The sequence below is a fragment of the Mizuhopecten yessoensis genome, unplaced genomic scaffold (assembly GCF_002113885.1).
Source record: "Mizuhopecten yessoensis strain PY_sf001 unplaced genomic scaffold, ASM211388v2 scaffold3855, whole genome shotgun sequence".
NCBI classification, from domain to species: domain Eukaryota; kingdom Metazoa; phylum Mollusca; class Bivalvia; order Pectinida; family Pectinidae; genus Mizuhopecten; species Mizuhopecten yessoensis.
In genome coordinates, this window is record NW_018405253.1 from 217,010 (window position 1) to 237,948 (window position 20,939).

Genomic DNA, 20,939 nt, shown 5'->3' on the forward strand with positions numbered 1-20,939 from the left:
AATAAATACTTAGTTTGTTTTAAATTGAACATTTACTTTGCTAGCTTTTGAAAATTTGATTGAGAATGCAAAGTACATGTGTTTCGAATCTATAACGCTAAAACAGCTCACTATGCAACAATATGCCGGTAATTTCGGACCATCATTGAATTTTCGTAGATTATTGATTCATTGATTCATTGATTCGTTGATTATTCTTTATTTCAGGGACATGACTACCGTAAAGCCGTAGCTCACTGAATTAGATAGACAGGGACGGACTTTGCAGGCATTTTAAATGAGTGGTGGTTGTGGGGGATGGGGACGGGGGTCTGGCAATTAGGTCAGATGATTGAATATGTTGGAAATGTTTAATAATAAAGTTCTTATATACCGCTATAGCACAAACTAGTTCGTAGGTCGACTCAAAGCCCTTCACAAATTATTATCCGTGGTTATAGGGCATTTGCAACCAGCCAATATCTGTATCAACTCCCTGGGGAGCATACAGCCAGTGCTGCCTTTCGGCGTTCACAGCAAGCATTCTACAATTCTAGCACTACCCAACCGCGTACTCATTTACAGATGAGTAGACTGGAACAAGTGAAGTAAAGTATCTTGCTGTGCTGTCATTAAATTAAAAACAAAACTAGGATAGTGCATAATCTGTTACTTCAGCCACTTTCCTGAAACTTAACTTACAACATGACCATCAGAGAAAGCTTATCACTAAGCTTTACACTCAGTTGAACGGATCCGGTTTTGCGATCGGAAACAACCCTGCATTCCTAACGGTGTTTTAATGCCCAAGTTGATTCGTTACTAAAGAGCCTGCTCCGGATGTCGTGATTTTACTGATATATTTCGACGACAAAAGGTTTCAAAAGATGCTTGTAGATGAAAAGATATAATTTTCTTCCATCCTTCACAGGTGTGTCTCCCGTTTTAGCCGGGAATGATCAGCTTGTCACCCCTAGGGGGAGAAAGCCTCGTACCGTTTAGCATGTGTTCAATTTTGACGTCATTAAAATGCGTCATCAAAAGTGAATGACAATATGCATACCCCACATGTGTTTTTGTTTACAAACATGGCAGACTACTATCGGTGGAGCTGTGACTGAAAATATAGGATGGGAGAAAAAGAATCATCCCCTACCTTCAGGGTCTTACAGTGAAATCTCGGGTGATTTTTTTGTAGTCTAACCCTCGTCAGAGCCTCGAGTTAGACAACCAAAAAAACACCACCCCTCGGGTTGGAGATTTCTCTGTCACACCCTCAAGGTAGGGAAAGATTCTATTAGTCTCATAGGGGAAATTTCATTTCTTCGTGTGTTATGAAGTTTTGCATCCTCGACTACGCTCACTGCACCCCTGAATGATTATGTCATAAAAACATTTTCGTTATTTATGAAATGACACATGTCTTTAAATAGCACTATTCATGTATATTCTCGAGAAATTATATCGAAAAGAAATAGATTTTTGACACAAACATTATACATGATATATTGCATTACGACTGAGGCTCTTTTTCTATCGGGCAGTTACAGGGTTATTCATTGGGAGTTCCAAATATAGGAAATATACACCATACACAATCCCTGTGAAAATTCACTTTTATTAATGGACTCTTTTCTCTTCGAAATTATTACGCCGCTGTATCAGCAAATCAAAAGCGACGTTACAAACGGCGACATCAATAAGTTTTTAAGTTTTGGGTTGATAACATAAATGTTTAAGCCAATGAAAATGCTTGGACTACAAGCAATATTAACTTATTAATGAATAACATTTAATTACATAGCAAATGTTTTCAAAGGAAACAAACATTCTTCAATAAGGATTATTGCATTCATCTTCAAACGTTTCAAGGTGAATGCTTCACAAGTAATGTTTGATTTCCAAAAATTGACGTTTTTATCTAAATTGTGATTTTTTGAAAAAGAGCTGACAATTTAATTATTATAATAGATTCTTTTATTAAGACCGTGTTACATATTTAGATTCAAACCATATTTACAAAATAGCCGTGTTATAATAAATCATTGACATAGATGTAAAATCAATGATATTACATATACATATTCTGACACGTATATGGGGTCTTATATATCCTGAACTGGGTAAAATATGCAGTAAGAGTATTAGTTAATTGTTTCATAAAATGGTCACAGAGTAACTAAAGTGTGTTTTATAACCAGTTGTTATACAAAAAATCACGGGACTTTTTTTATTGATAAAAGAACGTAAGTCGGGCAGACATCTGGTTAAAATAAATATTGAGAGCAGTAGCAGTCTCTATGAAGATTCTTATACATTTCTTAAACTTTTTTCCAACGGAAGCATCATTAACCATTGTAAAGGTTACAGATATGGGGGGAGGGGGAGAAACCAGTTTGATATGTAGGTGCATTACGGCGTTGCCAGTTCTTTCTTATGCATCAATTTAGACTATGAGGCATTATTTATCAAATCAAACATATTTATGTTTTGATTCATATTCCCAAAGAAGTTCTTCCTAGGCAATGTACTAATGTGGGATCAAGACAAAGTCAAATATATCACGCTAGATTACATTTGGATTTTCTCTTATAACAGCTTCCTCAATATTTCTGTGTTAGTTAAAACAACCACTGGATAGCGAGCCCAGCTTCCGCTTTTATTTCAGTGCATGTAGCGTCTCCGTGTACTAGGTTATAGACATATATCCTTCTCAGAGGTTCAACCACAAAGAGATGTGTTTGGGGTGGGGAAAATACATATTAAAGGTTGTATAAATAATATCTGTTGTCTTGCTAATTATTCTTCACCGAGTGTTACGCAATTATATGGTTAATAACTAAACGTTGACATTAATGATAATGATATAAGTTCATATGTTCAAAACGAATTAATTGGCGTCCGTTGATTTACTTGATGTAATTCAAAATGGTCTGGCTCTACCGGTGCTATAAAAGGTTCTTTCTTTTCAATATCTCCGTCGTCATCTTTTTTCTCTTCCTCGTCCGCGTCTTTATAGCAATGGAAGATGTCGAATTTCATGGATAGCGTCCCTTGGGTGAACAGTCGCTCTGTTATGTACGACACAACGCAAATCGTGAACAGGGAACAAAGCATTGACACAGTTTTGAAAGGGAAGAGCTGTCCGTATTCTTCGTGGTACATGGGATACTGGATCAATGGAGCTATCTTGAGGAACGGTTCCCCTCCCGCCACTCGGAGGAAAAGACCGATGACGAAGCCAGTAAGGCTGCCGTATGTATTCGCACACTTGACCCATAGAACACAGACAAGCTGAGGAAACTGTATGACGTACATCAGGTCAGCGCACATTATGAATAGTCCGTACACACTGCCGACTGTGAGGGCAATGGCCGCTCCAACGGTACCAACAACGACTATCGTCAGGCGAAGTACCCATACTATTTCTCTCTGACTTGCCTGGAACATACAAATTTCGTTTATGAAAGTGTCAAGGTAAACCTAACCGATCATTGAAGATTATAAGTATTAGATATTAATGAAACATTTCCAAACTTAAAAAATGCCACAAGAAAAGAAATAACGGGTCGGCAACACAATATCACGTACACTGCACTTAGCAACTTTCAACCTTAGCAAAAAAACAATATTTTTGAATATATAAAATGACGTGCATTTTAACCTTTCCACGTACCATTAACATTTGAACACTGTTTTCATATAATGGTTCACGAGTATACGACTACAGGAATATATTAATCTATTATGTTTCCTTTCTCTCTCAATTCCCAGGGTCATTCTATCATCACTTCTTGTACCAGAAGTATGGCGATAGTTGTCACATTTGTACATAGTCAATATAATGATGTAACTATATCACTTCTCTTAATTCAAGCTTTCAATTTTCTGTTAAATATAATATATATTTCACATGTAAGTATATTATAATTATACTTCACAAATGCAAAGCACGAATATCGGTACATTCTGCCCTGAAATGTAATCATTGTACTGGAGAACAATAAACTATTCGATTTTTCACATTTGTAAAGTTACCTGCAACAACGGAAATGATAATACGTCAATAAATAAATAATTGATAAATTAATCAAAATTTGGAATTCGATAGCGCAGCATTCTGCGGAAAATGACTTTAAATGTGTTCACACAAAATACCTCAAGCCGCTTTCAAGGCCAAATGTGTCAAATGCAGTGAACACTTCAAATGATATCAAATAATTTAAACTTAGAGTAATTCTATTTTAATTGTTCTTCGCTTGAATGAACGTCTTAGTAATATTGACCAAAATTCAAAGCCCAGGTGTCAATTGTGGTAATTGTCTTTTAGCAACTTCTTCTAAATATAGTTATTTTAATTTGTCTTTAACCTGTTTAGTGGAGGGCTTTATTTTTGCTAAATTTATTGATGTTGTCATTGAGTCAAATGATCAAAATCCTTAAAGACTTCGTCTCAAGAATAACTGGTCACAAGTCATTAACTAGCTTGTCTAGATATGCTTAGCTGTCAGACATGTACAATGTGTTGAAATCTCTTCACAACCATTTTAGTTTTGAATCAATATTTTTCATCATAACATCTACATTAGCTGTGTGAGTGTTTCCCCGAATCCTTATCATCATTTATATTATGTTGAAAAATATTTTGTCAGTTTGAAAATATTTTAACAGCAAAATATAGCATATAAGTTGATACCATCCTTTTGTCTTGCAAAACAATTTTTGATGGCATGTTAAACACAATTTTATCATATACTTAAAAAATTGTAACATGTTAAATGCCAATAAAAGTTTTGATTACGAAACATGTTCTAATGCATGTTCTTTTATGAATTTGCATGCAAAAAACCCTAAACATAAGTTTATTCATTTTGCAAGACATTGTTAAAAGTCATATATACCTTGGGTCGAAATATATTTTTGTATACATTATTTGCGAACACACTTCCAGTAGCTAAAACACACGAGTCTGCAGAAGACATGACTGCTGCCGAGACGGCTCCTATACCAATGATGGAGACCGCTGTTGGGCAGAGGTACTGAAGTACCATGGGGAAAATGTGAGCCCACTGTTTGTAGTCAAGCGGCACATTTCCCGGATATTCAGTGGCGTTCCAATCTTAAACAGATTTTTCAACAGTCTATTGTTCATACTGTAACATATTGTTATTGTTAGCATTTCAAACTATTTTCGACTTAGTGGATTAAATCTATTACCAATATTTTTACATTGTGAGATATGCTATTCAATATCGCAATTGTATGCTAAATGTATATCTATCAACACTGCAAACATAGTAAATACACATATTGTTCTTATTGGGAAATAATCATATTGTTTACATACTAAATTAAGATGTTATAAACATTTTACAGTGAGTAGTTAATATTTTATAATGTTTTGATAGTCTTATAAGATACATACTGGATATTTCTATCACATTTTACATGCTTTTATGAAAGTTTTATGATAAACTATGAAAATACTATGGTGTTGCCGGTTACCTTCGTAGTTCACTAAAACTTGGAAATTAAATTTACAAACCCTGCAATTTTCGGGAATGTTGCCTCTATTGTCAACCTACAGGGATATATCCCAACGCTTTGTTAAAACGACGACAAACAATATACAGTTGAACTGTTTTCAGTTTATTTCTGTTAACATCAGAGATTAAGTTCATCTGTCATAAAACATACAATCTATGTCAAACAATATCACCAGATCGTTTGATATAGCATACATAGGTACAACGATACTTAAACAGTAGTAATAGGGTTACAATAGAGTTTATAACGCGGATAATATCTATGCGTGACATAAACATGTGTCATAACAGGAAACAGGTTTTACGATCACGTATTCCGTCAATGTACATATTTTAGCGGTAATAATCTTAATTTAGCGCTTTTTGTGCTTTAACTATTACGTTATTTTATGATGGCGCTGATTGATGCTTCTGTAAACTAAGTTGTTACATATGCTCTGCGATCATTTTGTTATATGGTAACCTGCTGAAATTAGAAAAAGTACTAAAATGTCGCGGTAATTATCGTTATCGTTACCTGGGAACTAGCAACTGAATTAATCATTGATCAAGCTGTTCAAAACGTTTTCATTGAATTGTTGAAAGGAGTGATTGGATACATTAATTGATTATACTATATTAATCAAACCAATGGTTGTAATATTTTGATTATACCGTGGATTGTTATTTGTTTCATTAAACCATGGATTGGGATAATGTTATTGAACTGTTTGTTGTGAAAATGTGAAGGAATAAGCGATTTGTTAAGCATGATGTTTGTTATGAAATAATTGTAATTGTAATTATTTTCCTCAGTGAACTTTGAAAAAAAGAAAATAACGTTAGAAGATTTGTCACCTTTGAGAACTGTTTAGGTTAGCCATACCTGCGGCGGATCCTATGGCCCCCACAGCTGTGGGAGGTAGGGCTAGCAGTAGGGAGATACATGCTGCCATTACACACGCATTCCGGGCTATCTTTGGACTCTTACAGGCAAGCACGCGTTGGTACAGCGCCTACGAAACCAAGTTAGCAGGAAACATAGTCAAATTATCCCCTCTTGAGCAAGAAAGGCAGTTTTACGTTATAATGAAATGTTAAAAATTTACAGGTAATTCACCGTTTGGTTATTACTACTTGAGCTTTAATGGGACCAAAATGACTTCTGTAATACACTATTTTTTGTTTTATGTTTATCAAACTCAACACTTTGTACTCTTATTTAGTTCTCACTCACCTGCCAAGGCATTCCCCCCATGATAAGCATTAATGCTGTATCAATGTACAGTCCAATGAGTTCTGGTTCCATGTGGCCAGTCCATGTGTCCTGGATACGAGACATATCCACCGCAGGATTCATTATAGAAAAAGGTATCGCCAGCACCTGAAGAAATATAAAACTATTCACAAATAGTCATGCTTCCAGTGTTTAAGAAACAATATAAGCACACTGACTTCTTATCAAAGTAAAAAAGATATCACACTATAGCAACGAAATACCCGTATAACCTTAACTCCAATCAAAATATGTCAAAGTAACGATAAATACCAAGTTCTCCCAAGACGCGAACGAGAAACCAAGTGATCCAAAAGGAAACGACGCCTTCATGATGTCCCCCTCAAATCAAGGATAGAATGTGGGTCACCAACAATTTAAGATACAATGACCAATTATTTAGTCATAGAAAAAACTAACTATTCCAACTTTTATTGTGACTGATCTTATATGAAAGGTTTATTGTGACTGATCTTGTATGGAAGGTGTAATGTGACTGATCTTATATGGAAGCTTTATTGTGACTGATCTTATATGGAAGCTTTATTGTGACTGATCCTGTATGGAAACCAACACTGTAATTTGCTTGTTAGCAAAATGCGGGTCCCGGAAAATATGAGTAATATTTCCATGATTGGGTGCTTGGTTATTGGAATCAGCTACCTGCTCGAAAATTACAGAAAAAGGGCAACCCTCCATTTATTGAAGATTACGATGAACAGATGAAATATCTTTATCAATAAGATGTTACACATACACATCGTTTTTATTTTGGCCTTAACATTTTCCCCAACCGGAACTAGAATAAAGAACTTTACACACTGCCTATGTCATCCATTAAACTGACGTAATTTCCTCCACTCGGCATGTCCCCTTTTATTAAGGCTGAAGAAGGCTATTATAAAAGACAAATTTCTACAGATTGCACACGACACTCAAAAATAATCAAGGTAGTTCAAATAATAAAACCCTACCAAGCCAACTGCAATGAAGAAGAGCTGGATGACGTCAGTGTAAGCCACTGCGTAGAGGCCCCCGAATAAGGTATAGCCGACCGCCACACAGGTCGACACGATCACGGACATGGTCATATCCAGGCCCAGTACTATAGATAGCGTCGTGCCTGGAAACATTTTATTAGAAATTCAATTAAAAAGGGGGAAAACGATGGTATTGTGGTGATGTGATTTTAACAAAATATTTCATTTTCTTTCACTCATGATTTCACAGATTGCGCCACCATAAAGATATGCAAATAGTTTTCATCGAAATATCAATTCAAACATAATAACCCAAACACAGTGTACCTAAAGCTCCTAAAATGGCAGCCTCCCAGAACAGGTCTCCAAACAACTCAGGAAAGAAGAGAAGTCCTCCCATTTTGTTTCCGTATTTTTGCTGGAAAGGATCAAAGATGGTGGAGTATTTCATACTGCGGACCTTCGGGGCGATTATTATTCCAGCTAGAGAAATAGACATATATGACGATAAATTTATAAAGCAATAATAACCTGTGTAACTAGTAACAGGGGTAGACACTAAATCATGCGCATCTTGTTCAATTTATTAAGATATACTTCAATTATGGTGATATTTCTGTCGGACAATTAATCATTTCTGTTCATAAAAAATATAAATATCAGATATATATCTTTTTCTGCCTAACAAATAACGTCAGCAATACCAGTTCAGTTGCCTTCTTTTGTTACAAAGCATTGATTTGTGGAGCGGTGCAATTTTCGGAGTTGATATTTTATGAAACTATTCCGCATGAACATGTAACCTGCGTGACCCCTCAGGAGGATAGAAGTACGAACATCGTCTGTACACTGATATCATATTCCTGCTGGAAAACAGTTTATTCATTCTGACCCTTGCGCAAAAGTGGAAGAAATAAAAATCCATCCAGCAAACCAATTCAGACGTAAAAATATGTAATGGATTTTGTTAAAAAAATAATCTAAAAAATAAAATATTGATCAAGATATTGAAAGATTGATAAAGTTTAAGCAATTTAATTTTTTTTTTCAACTCATATAACGTTAAAAGAACATACTTTAAATACCCAATGTACCGTTTGTATAGGCCGTCGTAACATTCTAAGCGTATTCGACTTATCTTTCTTTGAACACTGGGTCACATTCGCCGCCCTGACACCGGTCATTCTTGGTAGGATGTTGACAAATATTTGATTGTATTAAAAACAATATGGCTTCACTTGCTGGTTTTCGTTTCATTTGTTTTTTTAGATTTTAAACATATGTCAATTACAGTCTTCGCTGCTTTAAATGCTTTAAACACATTCAACCAATGTGAGTATGAAGTCTGCGGTTGTTTCTAACTTGATCAATATTAGAGTTGGCCCTCATTTTTATAACACATAACTTCGACAATTTCAGAATAACTTGTTATTGTAGAACATTTAACTTCAACAATATCACAACTGCTCTCTTCTGTTTAGCACAAAGCATCAAACAAGTGTAGTTGTATGGAAATAAAGATATGCATTTTAGATATAATGATTTTACAGGTTTTGGACCTCTAAATGGGGGAAAAGGGTACACACGCATTTTGATGAAAGAATGGCTCCAACCTTTCAGAAATACCGCGCCAATCACAGACTATCGAACGACACGAATAATTTACCAAATATTCGATACTGGTATCTTTAGCGTTGTATTGATGTTACAAATCGTCTGATTGTACACATAAGCTATGCATCTATATGAAGGTAAGGTGAGTGCTGACTGTAATTTGTCTTACCCATAGCCATGCCAATGTTATATCCGACAGGTCCTAGTAAAGCCCAGACCAATCCGTCTCTGCCCATAGCCTCAGCTGTTCCATTGATATAGCCACCCCCGACCTGTGTAGCTGTAGAATAGTAGTAATACCAAACATTTTGATCAGCTATTCCATTGATAAAGCCGCCCTACCTGTGTACCTGTAGAATGGTAATATTACTAAACATGTTGATCAGTAAAAGGTCCAAACGTCCTTAAATGGTCATAGCTGATAAGAGGATGTTAAACACACACAAAACTAAGTAGTTAGTTGTTGCAGAAAGGCAAACAAATCAATATTTCTTTAAGACACCAAACTTATTATCGCCTGTCGGGGAAGATATACAGTTTGTCGAATAATGTTGCAGTACTTACCAGCTGTGGTAAAACTGGCCACAAACAGACCAAAGCTTCTATTGGCAATGAACAGTTCGTCGGGATTGTTGGATTTGGTGCTCTTACGTCCAGCAACAATACCAATAATAAGAATAATAACATAAAATACCACTATAACCACCAAACCGAGAACATTAACAGCCATGTTTTAACTGTTCATCATCAAATATCTGGAAGAGGAAACGTTTGTTACTGAGTTTAAATGGCGGCTACATCTTAACCGTCCCGGTGTCCTTCGTTTTTCTGAAGTTTGTTGCATACGTTACTTGTAGGCGTCATGGTGTGTGGTGTAACACCTGATACCTGTCGTCTCTGTGTCGTCCTTATTATAAAACATTTCTCATCTTGAGGTAGACCTAGCACTGAGCGCAGAGACCGAGACCTAGAGAAGCAAAAGCAGGGGTCATCTCAAAAATAATTTCATTTAATATCTAACATAGCGTATAGGGTATGTTACAGTGTACACTTGTCTGTACGTGACCACAGGTAAACGAATAGGTAACATCGTCTGGACACACATTTAAACGACTTTTCCGCAACGCTTTATATAAAATTATGATAGTGACCATAGTCGTTGTAGTCTTTGCATGCACCCTGCAAGCATTGTACATATTCAAAATAGTTGAAGCAGTGGTAATTTGATTTCACCTGGGACATTTGGTGTTATCCGACGCCGAATGAGTTCCCCGTGACAAAATGTCAGGAGGACAAAGCTGGTATTTCACCAGCACGGCAATGATGATATGGAGATAAATTAACCGTTACTGAATGCGCCAATGTTAAAATCTTAATTCATACTTTTTTTTAAATCACAGGGCAATAAACACTCTAACATAGCAATGTTTCGAGAACATGTTATCTTAAGGATTTCCAACCTTTCGTTATACACATGTTTTTCTTGTATTTTCGTGCCTTCATTTCCGTATTGCGTATCGGGCATTTCAATACCGTACGTAGTGTAAATGATAGTAACACTGGGTAAACAAGAGTACGCGTGCGTGACGATATGTTAACACCCAATATCGATACTTCACTGGGAAATGTGAAATCACACGTACTTCAGAAATAAAGATTCCTATACAAAAACATAATCAGACTTGCTGAAAGACACTGACATGAGACCAGACAACTTCAAGAAGGTCATATATGAAGCGCATGGAATGCTGACCGATTTATTTGTGTACCGACCTCATATGTACATATCACGTACTTCACAAGCTATAGAGTCAAGGTAATTACGATTTTCGCTGTCAGGTGAGTAACGCTCTGTCGGGCAAATCGCTTTTATAAATGAAAATGTTATGAACCCTGTGACAATGCATATGTGGGTGCACGTGAGAACGGCATACCATGCAATAGCCTCTGGTTACACATGTACCCGACATGTAGATATAGCGGGCTGTGGAATGATGTCCAAAGTATACACGATTCAGAGTAATTTGGTATCATAAAAGAACAAAAAAATGTCACTTTTGATATCATAATTTTAATTATTTCCATCATTTTTTTTATATTTTTTAAAAGAGGTAACTGTCATTGTGTAAATTGTATCCCTCTGCAAAAAGTTCCGATTTTTTTCAAGGAAGCCATTGTGTATTAATAGATTCTATCGCTACTGGTTGTGTAAATAGAGAAATCTCAACCCGAGGACTAAGATTTTTTGTCCAGAACGAGGCTTGCCGAGTTCTGGACAAAAAATCTTAGTCCGAGGGTTGAGATTTCTCTATCTTACACAACCAGTAGCGATTGATTATTTTTCTCCCATATCTAACAGAATTTAATGTGAAATAAAGGTAAACATGGACCCAAAACACATACAGGCAATTTGTTGATGGAGTGTTGACGTGACGTCATTGTATTGTTGAAGTGACGTCATGCCATTGTTATGAATAGGGAAATCCCCCCGTCTCAGCCCTAGGGCGGAGACAGATAAAACTAGCACCGGCAAAACGGGAGATAAATCTGTCAGGTGTGGGAGAAATTTTGTTCAATTTTCCACTATTTTTGTATGAAACTGTGTGTTCTGATTGCTTTTCGCTCGTAGACAATCACTTTTATTTATACAATTTAAATAAAAACACTTTGTCTAACGTGTTTTAAATATTTTGTGCTAAATAAAATATTTGAAGGGTTAATCAGCAATGCTTCTTTTCATTAATTTTTTAATGTGTTATTGTTCCGAACAATGCCACACACCAAATAAAAGAAAAATATTAAAACTGACAAAAACCTTTTTTTTCGAAGTCTATTGGAATGCTTAGATTTTCATAAAATTACCTCTAGATAGTTCATAGCCATTATGTGAAAGTTTAAACGAATTCCGCTGGTTAGTTGCGAAAGGATGGAGTCTCATAAATATATCTGAGATTGTATGCTGTGGCACCTGATATAAGTCATATATGTTTTAATAAGTTGTAGTTTTAATTAAACTCTTAAATATGAATTTAATGATCTGCAATACTAAGGTAAGCCTAAGCCAATGCTATATTATATATTATATGTAATATGATATACTGAACAAAAAAAAAGAAACGCACCGCACGACAAGACAGGGCGATTCGATTGTCCCACTTGCGCAACAGATATAAGACTGCTGTAGAGACTGCGTCGCATACCTTAGGTACTCATGGCAGACCCATTAGTCCTCAAACTGCCAGGAACCGCTTGCGTGTCGAGAGAATCATTGCGCGCCGACCTTGTGTCGGGCCACCTCTGACACCACGGAGTCGGCAAGTGCGTCTTGACTGGATGCGCAGACATGGCCCGAATAGATTTGGGACGCGTCGATGGAGGCGTGTGATGTTCACCGACGAGTCTAGATTCTGTCTGTATCGCTCAGAAGGAAGAAAAAGGGTATATCGCAGACGCGGTGAGCGTTTCGCCGACGCATGCGTGGTTGAATGCGATAGATTCGGTGGGGCTTCTGTGATAGTTTTTGGAGGCATCTCCCATGGAGTAAAATCCCCCTTAGTGGTCCTGGATCAAAACCTCAATGCAGTTCGATACAGAGACCAGATCCTCAAACCACATGTCCTTCCATTTCTCAGACGTCATAACCTAATTTCCAGCAAGACAATGCTCGACCGCATGTTGCCAAAGTATGTCGTGATTTCCTCACGGCATACAACGTTTAGCCTCTGGAATGGTCCCCATATAGCCCTGACATGTCTCCCTTTGAGCATCTGTGGGATGAGCTGGACAGGCGTATTAGGAAACGTCAAAGATCGCAGCATTAACACAAGAATGGAACAACATTCCCTTAAGGCGAATAAATGTTCTCATGAATTCAAAGCATAGGAGAATCCGTGCAGAGATTCGTGCAAAAGGTGCCCACACCAGGTACTGAAGTGTCATTTTGTTTTCGCGGGTAACCCCCTTTGAGTAACTACTGATGACACGAGTGGCATCACACATACTTTTCTTCTACAGTATTGTAAAGAGTAGACTTGTCCCTTCATATTGATATACAATTTTGTACAAATTTTCCAAATTATCATAGGCTATTGATTGCATGATTTAATTGTGCGTTTCTTATTTTGTTCAATATATATATATTGCATATTATATATTCGGTCTCTTGTTTTACAATTTGCCCTATCAGCAGATAGGTAATATGTATCCTAGCATCTTAAATGCAGGATGAGATGTTAAGCTTTGTGTGACATTTAAATACAAACGTTACTCAACAACGTTATTATTTCATGCGTAACATGTGTTGACATCCCGATTTTTTGACGTCCCGATATTTTGACATCCCGATATTTTGACATTCCGATAATTCATTATTATCTACGATATGCTACAGCCTTATCTGAATCTTGTATATTTGTATGTCGACTACATGTGATAAAAGTCCTAGTGAGTTAAATATGAGAAGCATTGGTCAATATACATCAAAGCATATAAGGCAAAAAAGTCGATATAATTCCCACTTCATCCATAAATTGTTGTCTATAAAGTCAATGAATTGAAATACTTATCAAACATAAAATCTCTATAACAGTGAACAGGTGATGAACGACGATCCGTAAGACACCTGACAAATGTTTAGCTACGCCATGGATACGGTGTTTGAAATGCGAAATGATTCTATATATGTATTTATTACAGGCACGCTATTAATGTGGCTGATCCTATGACCCAAACTGCTGCAGGAGGGACCGCCAGGAGGAGGGACCGCCAGGAGGAGGCGGTCCAGGAGGAGGGACCGCCAAGAGGAGGGACCGCCAGGAGAAGGAACCACCAGGAGGAGGGAGATGAGGACAGGCAAGAGACAAACGTCCCGGTCAAGGACTGGAATCTAACAAACAAACACACGCTGATACCAAGCCTTATCAACCAACATGGAAAACAGTAACAAACTGCTTAATAAACGTTTTACGCTATTTCAAAAAATCTAGCAATTTGAAATAAAGGTAAATGCGATTTTCTATAACACATATATGACTATTTTAAGTATACCACTTTTAAAGGTTGCCACCTTCCGACCTAACAGTACCAGCAGCGCCAGTACAGATCTATAATATTTCTACAGAAGTAGATAATAACCCTTACATATGATACTGAATTACCACTACATCGCTGCTGATGATATTTAATATATTAAAATGTCTGCACATATAATCTAACGATCACTAAAGTATACTAAAGGACAACTTTGTATCACCGCCACATAGCACATGATGTCGAATGACCATTAACATAAGATGTGAAGGTCACTACAAAGGGTCACCTAGTTACCACTAAATATATAGAAGATATTTAATAGCATCTTCAGTAATACTTAATATATCTAACGAGTGTGACTAATATTTTGATATCAAAACATTAGCCACACTGACTCGAATACTTGATATGGATACATTTACTACTAGCATGTTTAGACTACATTACGCGACAAAATATAGTCTCCATCTGCAAAACATTTAATACATCAATGTAAACATTCATAATCAAATTTTTTAGTTACTGAATTTTATTAAGTAGGTACTTTAATTTCATATTTTAAATAAAGATTGACAAATTACCGTCAAAATTTAACTATTTAGAAATAGTCCCGCCAAAATAAGCCTGGAATCTACAATAGTGGGGGAGTGGGAATATCCTGATGATAAAATAACAACGCTACCTATGTAAGTTATACTTATGACCCTGGTCCTCTTATACATCCTGCTAATCACTCTGCCTAACTTTAGAATGGGAATCGCTGACACCGTGTTTTATTTGACAAGGGTTTTCTCCAATCAAATAGTTAGGATTGCTGACCTCAAAAGTCTGCTGACTTTCATGAAAAAGAAAGTTAACTCTGGAATTAAACGTTGTGTGTTACCCAAGAAATAATTCCCCATGATAGGTAATTGATGATTATTCTGAGCAGTAGAATGGGCTGATGTCTCCGACGGATTTTCTAGAAGCATGCGTATCGTTAAGCTAGCCAGGCTTTCACCAGATGGGCCACTTGTAAATAATTTTTCCCGTGGTAGTTTGTAATTAGTGTTTTAATTGGTCAAATTAGAAAAACATAGATTTCACTAGTGAAAATAATAACATGTCAACCCTGCAGGTCGGGGATCGAGGGAAGAATACACCTGATGTTACCCACGGCATGTATCGTAAGAGGCGACTAATGTGGGAACCCCAACAGATGCTGCACCCATTGCAATATTTGGGATCTTTCGATTTCTTTCTACTTCTAACTATCTTTTATTTTCTAGCGCCTTGCTTGGCAACACCTCACTTTTGGCTCTAATGTTGAACGCGTCCTTGTGAGAAAGGTAATGTGTTCTGTCCTCAGGCCGGGACAAACCAAATTCCATAAAAATGGTAGTTGTTATTCCATACTAAACGTTCAGCGTTTGGGGTAACGGCAACAACTGGTTGCCAAATGATACGGATCATCGGCTAAGTTGATACGGATCATCGTCTAAAATGAAACGGACCATTGACTTAGATGATAAAGACCATTGACTAAGATGATACGGGGATCATTGACTAGGATAATACGGATCATTGACTTAAATGATACGGACCATTGACTTAGATGATAAAGATCATTGACTAAGATGATAAAGATCATTGACTAAGAAGATAAAGATCATTGACTAAGATGATACGGATCATTGACTTAGATGATAAAGATCATTGACTAAGATGAAACGGGGATCATTGACTGACTAAGATGATACGGATCATTGACTTAGATGATACGGAGCATTGACTTAGATGGTACAGGGATTATTGACTAAGATTATACGGATCATTGGCTGAGACGTCACTGGATAATTAAACAGATTCAGAATTTTACATGTGCGTGATCCGGGATCGTACCAGTTTTTGACCTCGGGGAACTTGCTATTAATGAATAGTCTCGAATGATAATAAGACACCCAAGATCGGTAGCTTTGTCACGCCTGAAGAGATTATACGACAGACATGACAAACGCATTTATATGATGATAGGATACAAGATTAAATTACAGTATAATATACCCTATACAGCCTGGCATACCGAGTTTTATTTTCCATTGAAAAATGAGACGACTTGTTACATACGACGCTCCTGACAAGAGTTTTACTTACAATGTATCTAGATCATATTTTCTGATCAAGTTAAATTTATTCAGCATGTTACTGGGAGGTAAAGAAACTCGCTTGACCCTTCAATGTCACACTTCACACTACACTCACAATGTTTTTTTCTTGAAAGAAAGGATTTTGGAAAACACCTTTCATTTGGGGTATCCTCATTTATTTGTCCATACTAATCCATACTCCATTTTGTCAATCCCACATGTATTTACTGCATGACATTATGAAAATCTCAAAATAGAAGTATGACATTAGCTTACTGCATGATCATACATATCACCACTTATCTTTTGTGTTTATCTACATAATGCCAACTATGATCACCTCACTACAAAACTCTAGTATTCGCCTAAAGTGAAGGAGATTAGCCTTTGGTTAAATCAGGCTTAAATCCTCAATAAAAAAGTATACTAATATTATTATAAAGTATGACAGCATTGTTCATCATACTTTATCTAAGCTTTACCCAGAGGTAATATCCTTGCATCACCTGCTTTTAGGGTTTTCGTTAAAAAGTTGTTTTATTTGGTTAACACATCAATATCTTCTCGATATATACCGTCTTTGGACCATACTACTAAAGAAACAACGCTTTTAACAGTTAGGCATCAATCTAATAAAACTATTTTACCGATCGACAAGATCCAATAATCATCTATGACATGCCAAGATTTGATTACTATTTTGTACTAATGTCTTTAATTGTCTGTAATCTACATAATGTAATAGAAGTAAATTATGCACCAGTGTCAGTGACGTTATATTGCTGTATTGTATAGAACATTTAGTATCAATAAATGTCACATTGTCAGTATTGTCAACATTCCGTAATCGTGTACATAAACTCGTGAAATCACTGTTATCCTTCGTTAGGAATTTTAGGCCGTAGGAAGTAAGCGTTCAGTTCACTAAGAAGTCATTGCAAAAAGTGTGGGAAAACCTGGAAGAGCCCAATCAAGTATAGCGCCGATAACGTCACGTGACAATTTCGAATCGAGGCAGTTTCATTTTTTAGCACAACCAGGTTGCAAAGGAGTCACAAGAGAGGAGAATACATTCGGGCATGTCTTCCGATTTAGTCTGTAGATGCATACTTGCTTTCCATTTTTTCACTTTTTTCATACGCTTTTATCACTTAGCAAGTCAAAAAAGTCAGCATACACAGTAAATATTTCTGACGAATCAAACAGATGTACAGGTAGATTGTGTCAGATATGATATGTGCATGCATTATGTTTTCAATAACTTACAAGGAGATGTAAGCATATTTTTAAATGAAACCTTTATAAAAATATATAACATTTTTTATTAAAAAAATCAAAAAGGATTTTTGAAACTCCTTCCACAGTTTTCATTGGTAAAAAAAGAAAACTTTGGAAGGAGTTTCAGAAATTTCATAAATAAAAACCACTGCAGAATCATGTAACCTGGAATATATGCGAAAATTCCTGATTTTTTTTATAATAATATAGACTTCAAAAAATCGTGATCATGTTTACTTTTCAATTGCCTTCAACGCAGCACACTTATACCTTTAAATATCTACCTTAAGTTCATCTACACATCTTTAATTGTCTTACCTACGTACCCTATACCCTATATTTGAATAAGACCACACATATTTATTTAGGAATCTACAAGAAATTAAGATGGTCAAAACATTTTACGAAGTTATAATAAGTCATATCATTACCTTTGCAGATTTTCTTGATATTCTATCTAGAATCATTGCCCTATTTGTACCTGACAAGTAGTCTAACACTCTTCATTGCATTACCCAGCAACATGACAACGATTATTTCCATCTGACGTGTATGTAGCTATGACGACCCATTTATTCCCTTTTAAAAACGAACAAGACAATACAATACATTGTGTAGGTACATTGCATTGTTTGGCGTTATGTTTGATGTATTTTCAGAACGATTCACACAATATTCACGTGTTCCAAAGTTCGATATATTGTCATACGAATACAGTATGATGGATTCTGGGACTATCTGTATTGTGTTTATACAGAATTTACAGGAACCGTATTCATAATATATCAATGCGAAACGAGTAAACAAAATTGTCTTGTTTGTAATGTATAAATGGGGACCAGAGTTACCTAGATTGTCATGTTTGTAATGTATAAATGGGGACCAAAGTTATCTAGATTGTCATGTTTATAATATATAAATGGGGACCAGAGTTACCTAGATTACCATGTTTGTAATATATAAATGGGAACCAGAGTTACCTAGATTGTCATGTTTGTAATATATAAATGGGGACCAGAGTTACCTAGATTGTCATGTTTGTAATGTATCAATGGGGACCAAAGTTATCTAGATTGTCATGTTTATAATATATAAATGGGGACCAGAGTTACCTAGATTACCATGTTTGTAATATATAAATGGGAACCAGAGTTACCTAGATTGTCATGTTTGTAATGTATAAATGGGGACCAGAGTTACCTAGATTGTCATGTTTGTAATGTATAAATGGGGACCAGAGTTACCTAGATTGTCATGTTTGTAATGTATAAATGGGGACCAGAGTTACCTAGATTGTCATGTTTGTAATGTATAAATGGGGACCAGAGTTACCTAGATTGTCATGTTTGTAATGTATAAATGGGGAGCAGAGTTACCTAGATTGTCATGTTTGTAATGTATAAATGGGGACCAGAGTTACCTAGATTGTCATGTTTGTAATGTATAAATGGGGACCAGAGTTACCTAGATTGTCATGTTTGTAATGTATAAATGGGGACCAGAGTTACCTAGATTGTCATGTTTGTAATGTATAAATGGGGACCAGAGTTACCTAGATTGTCATGTTTGTAATGTATAAATGGGGACCAGAGTTACCTAGATTGTCATGTTTGTAATGTATAAATGGGGACCAGAGTTACCTAGATCGTCATGTTTGTAATGTATAAATGGGGACCAGAGTTACCTAGATTGTCATGTTTGTAATGTATAAATGGGGACCAGAGTTACCTAGATTGTCATGTTTGTAATGTATAAATGGGGACCAGAGTTACCTAAGTTGTCATGTTTGTAATGTATAAATGGGGAGCAGAGTTACCTCAGTTGTCATGTTAGTAATGTATAAATTGAGACCAGAGTTACCTAGATTGTCATGTTTGTAATGTATAAATGGGGACCAGAGTTACCTAGATTGTCATGTTTGTAATGTATAAATGGGGACCAGAGTTACCTAGATTGTCATGTTTGTAATGTATAAATGGGGACCAGAGTTACCTCGATTGTCATGTTTGTAATGTATAAATGGGGACCAGAGTTACCTAGATTGTCATGTTTGTAATGTATAAATGGGGACCAGAGTTACCTAGATTGTCATGTTTGTAATGTATAAATGGGGACCAGAGTTACCTAAATTGTCATGTTTGTAATGTATAAATGGGGACCAGAGTTACCTAGATTGTCATGTTTGTAATGTATAAATGGGGACCAGAGTTACCTAGATTGTCATGTTTGTAATGTATAAATGGGGACCAGAGTTACCTCAGTTGTCATGTTAGTAATGTATAAATTGAGACCAGAGTTACCTAGATTGTCATGTTTGTAATGTATAAATGGGGACCAGAGTTACCTAGATTGTCATGTTTGTAATGTATAAATGGGGACCAGAGTTACCTAGATTGTCATGTTTGTAATGTATAAATGGGGACCAGAGTTACCTAGATTGTCATGTTTGTAATGTATAAATGGGGACCAGAGTTACCTAGATTGTCATGTTTGTAATGTATAAATGGGGACCAGAGTTACCTAGATTGTCATGTTTGTAATGTATAAATGGGGACCAGAGTTACCTAGATTGTCATGTTTGTAATGTATAAATGGGGACCAGAGTTACCTAGATTGTCATGTTTGTAATGTATAAATGGGGAGCAGAGTTACCTCAGTTGTCATGTTAGTAATGTATAAATTGAGACCAGAGTTACCTAGATTGTCATGTTTGTAATGTATAAATGGGGACCAGAGTTACCTAGATTGTCATGTTTGTAATGTATAAATGGGGACCAGAGTTACCTAGATTGTCATGTTTGTAATGTATAAATGGGGACCAGAGTTACCTAGATTGTCATGTTTGTAATGTATAAATGGGGACCAGAGTTACCTAGATTGTCATGTTTGTAATGTATAAATGGGGACCAGAGTTACCTAGATTGTCATGTTTGTAATGTATAAATGGGGACCAGAGTTACCTAGATTGTCATGTTTGTAATGTATAAATGGGGACCAGAGTTACCTAGATTGTCATGTTTGTAATGTATCAATGGGGACCAAAGTTACCTAGATTGTTATGTTTTAAATGTATAAATGGTGACCAGAGTTACCTAGATTATCATGTTTGTAATGTATAAATGGTGACCAG

At 36.1% G+C, this 20,939-nt stretch overlaps 1 protein-coding gene across 1 annotated transcript; it reads right to left on the reverse strand.

Moving 5' to 3' along the window:
* Positions 1 to 1,977: 1,977 nt before the first annotated feature.
* Positions 1,978 to 10,333, reverse strand: LOC110448165 (high-affinity choline transporter 1-like). Its single transcript, XM_021494265.1, has 8 exons — positions 9,939 to 10,333; positions 9,544 to 9,654; positions 8,088 to 8,243; positions 7,755 to 7,903; positions 6,742 to 6,888; positions 6,391 to 6,520; positions 4,881 to 5,098; positions 1,978 to 3,420 (listed from the first exon to the last, which is right to left on the reverse strand). Exons 1-8 carry the CDS (start codon positions 10,102 to 10,104, stop codon positions 2,860 to 2,862), a joined length of 1,638 nt encoding a protein of 545 aa, XP_021349940.1. The 5' UTR covers positions 10,105 to 10,333; the 3' UTR covers positions 1,978 to 2,859.
* Between the last annotated feature and the right edge of the window lie 10,606 nt (positions 10,334 to 20,939).

Bases quoted from the DNA above. Each gene is read 5' to 3' on its own strand.
- LOC110448165 (XM_021494265.1), bottom strand. From the start codon at position 10,104: ATGGCTGTTAATGTTCTCGGTTTGGTGGTTATAGTGGTATTTTATGTT. The intron at 7,904-8,087 runs GTACACTGTGTT...AAATGTTTCCAG, and splicing joins TGCCATTTTAGGAGCTTTAG to GCACGACGCTATCTATAGTA. The intron at 3,421-4,880 runs GTATATATGACT...TGTATGTTCCAG, and splicing joins AAAATATATTTCGACCCAAG to GCAAGTCAGAGAGAAATAGT.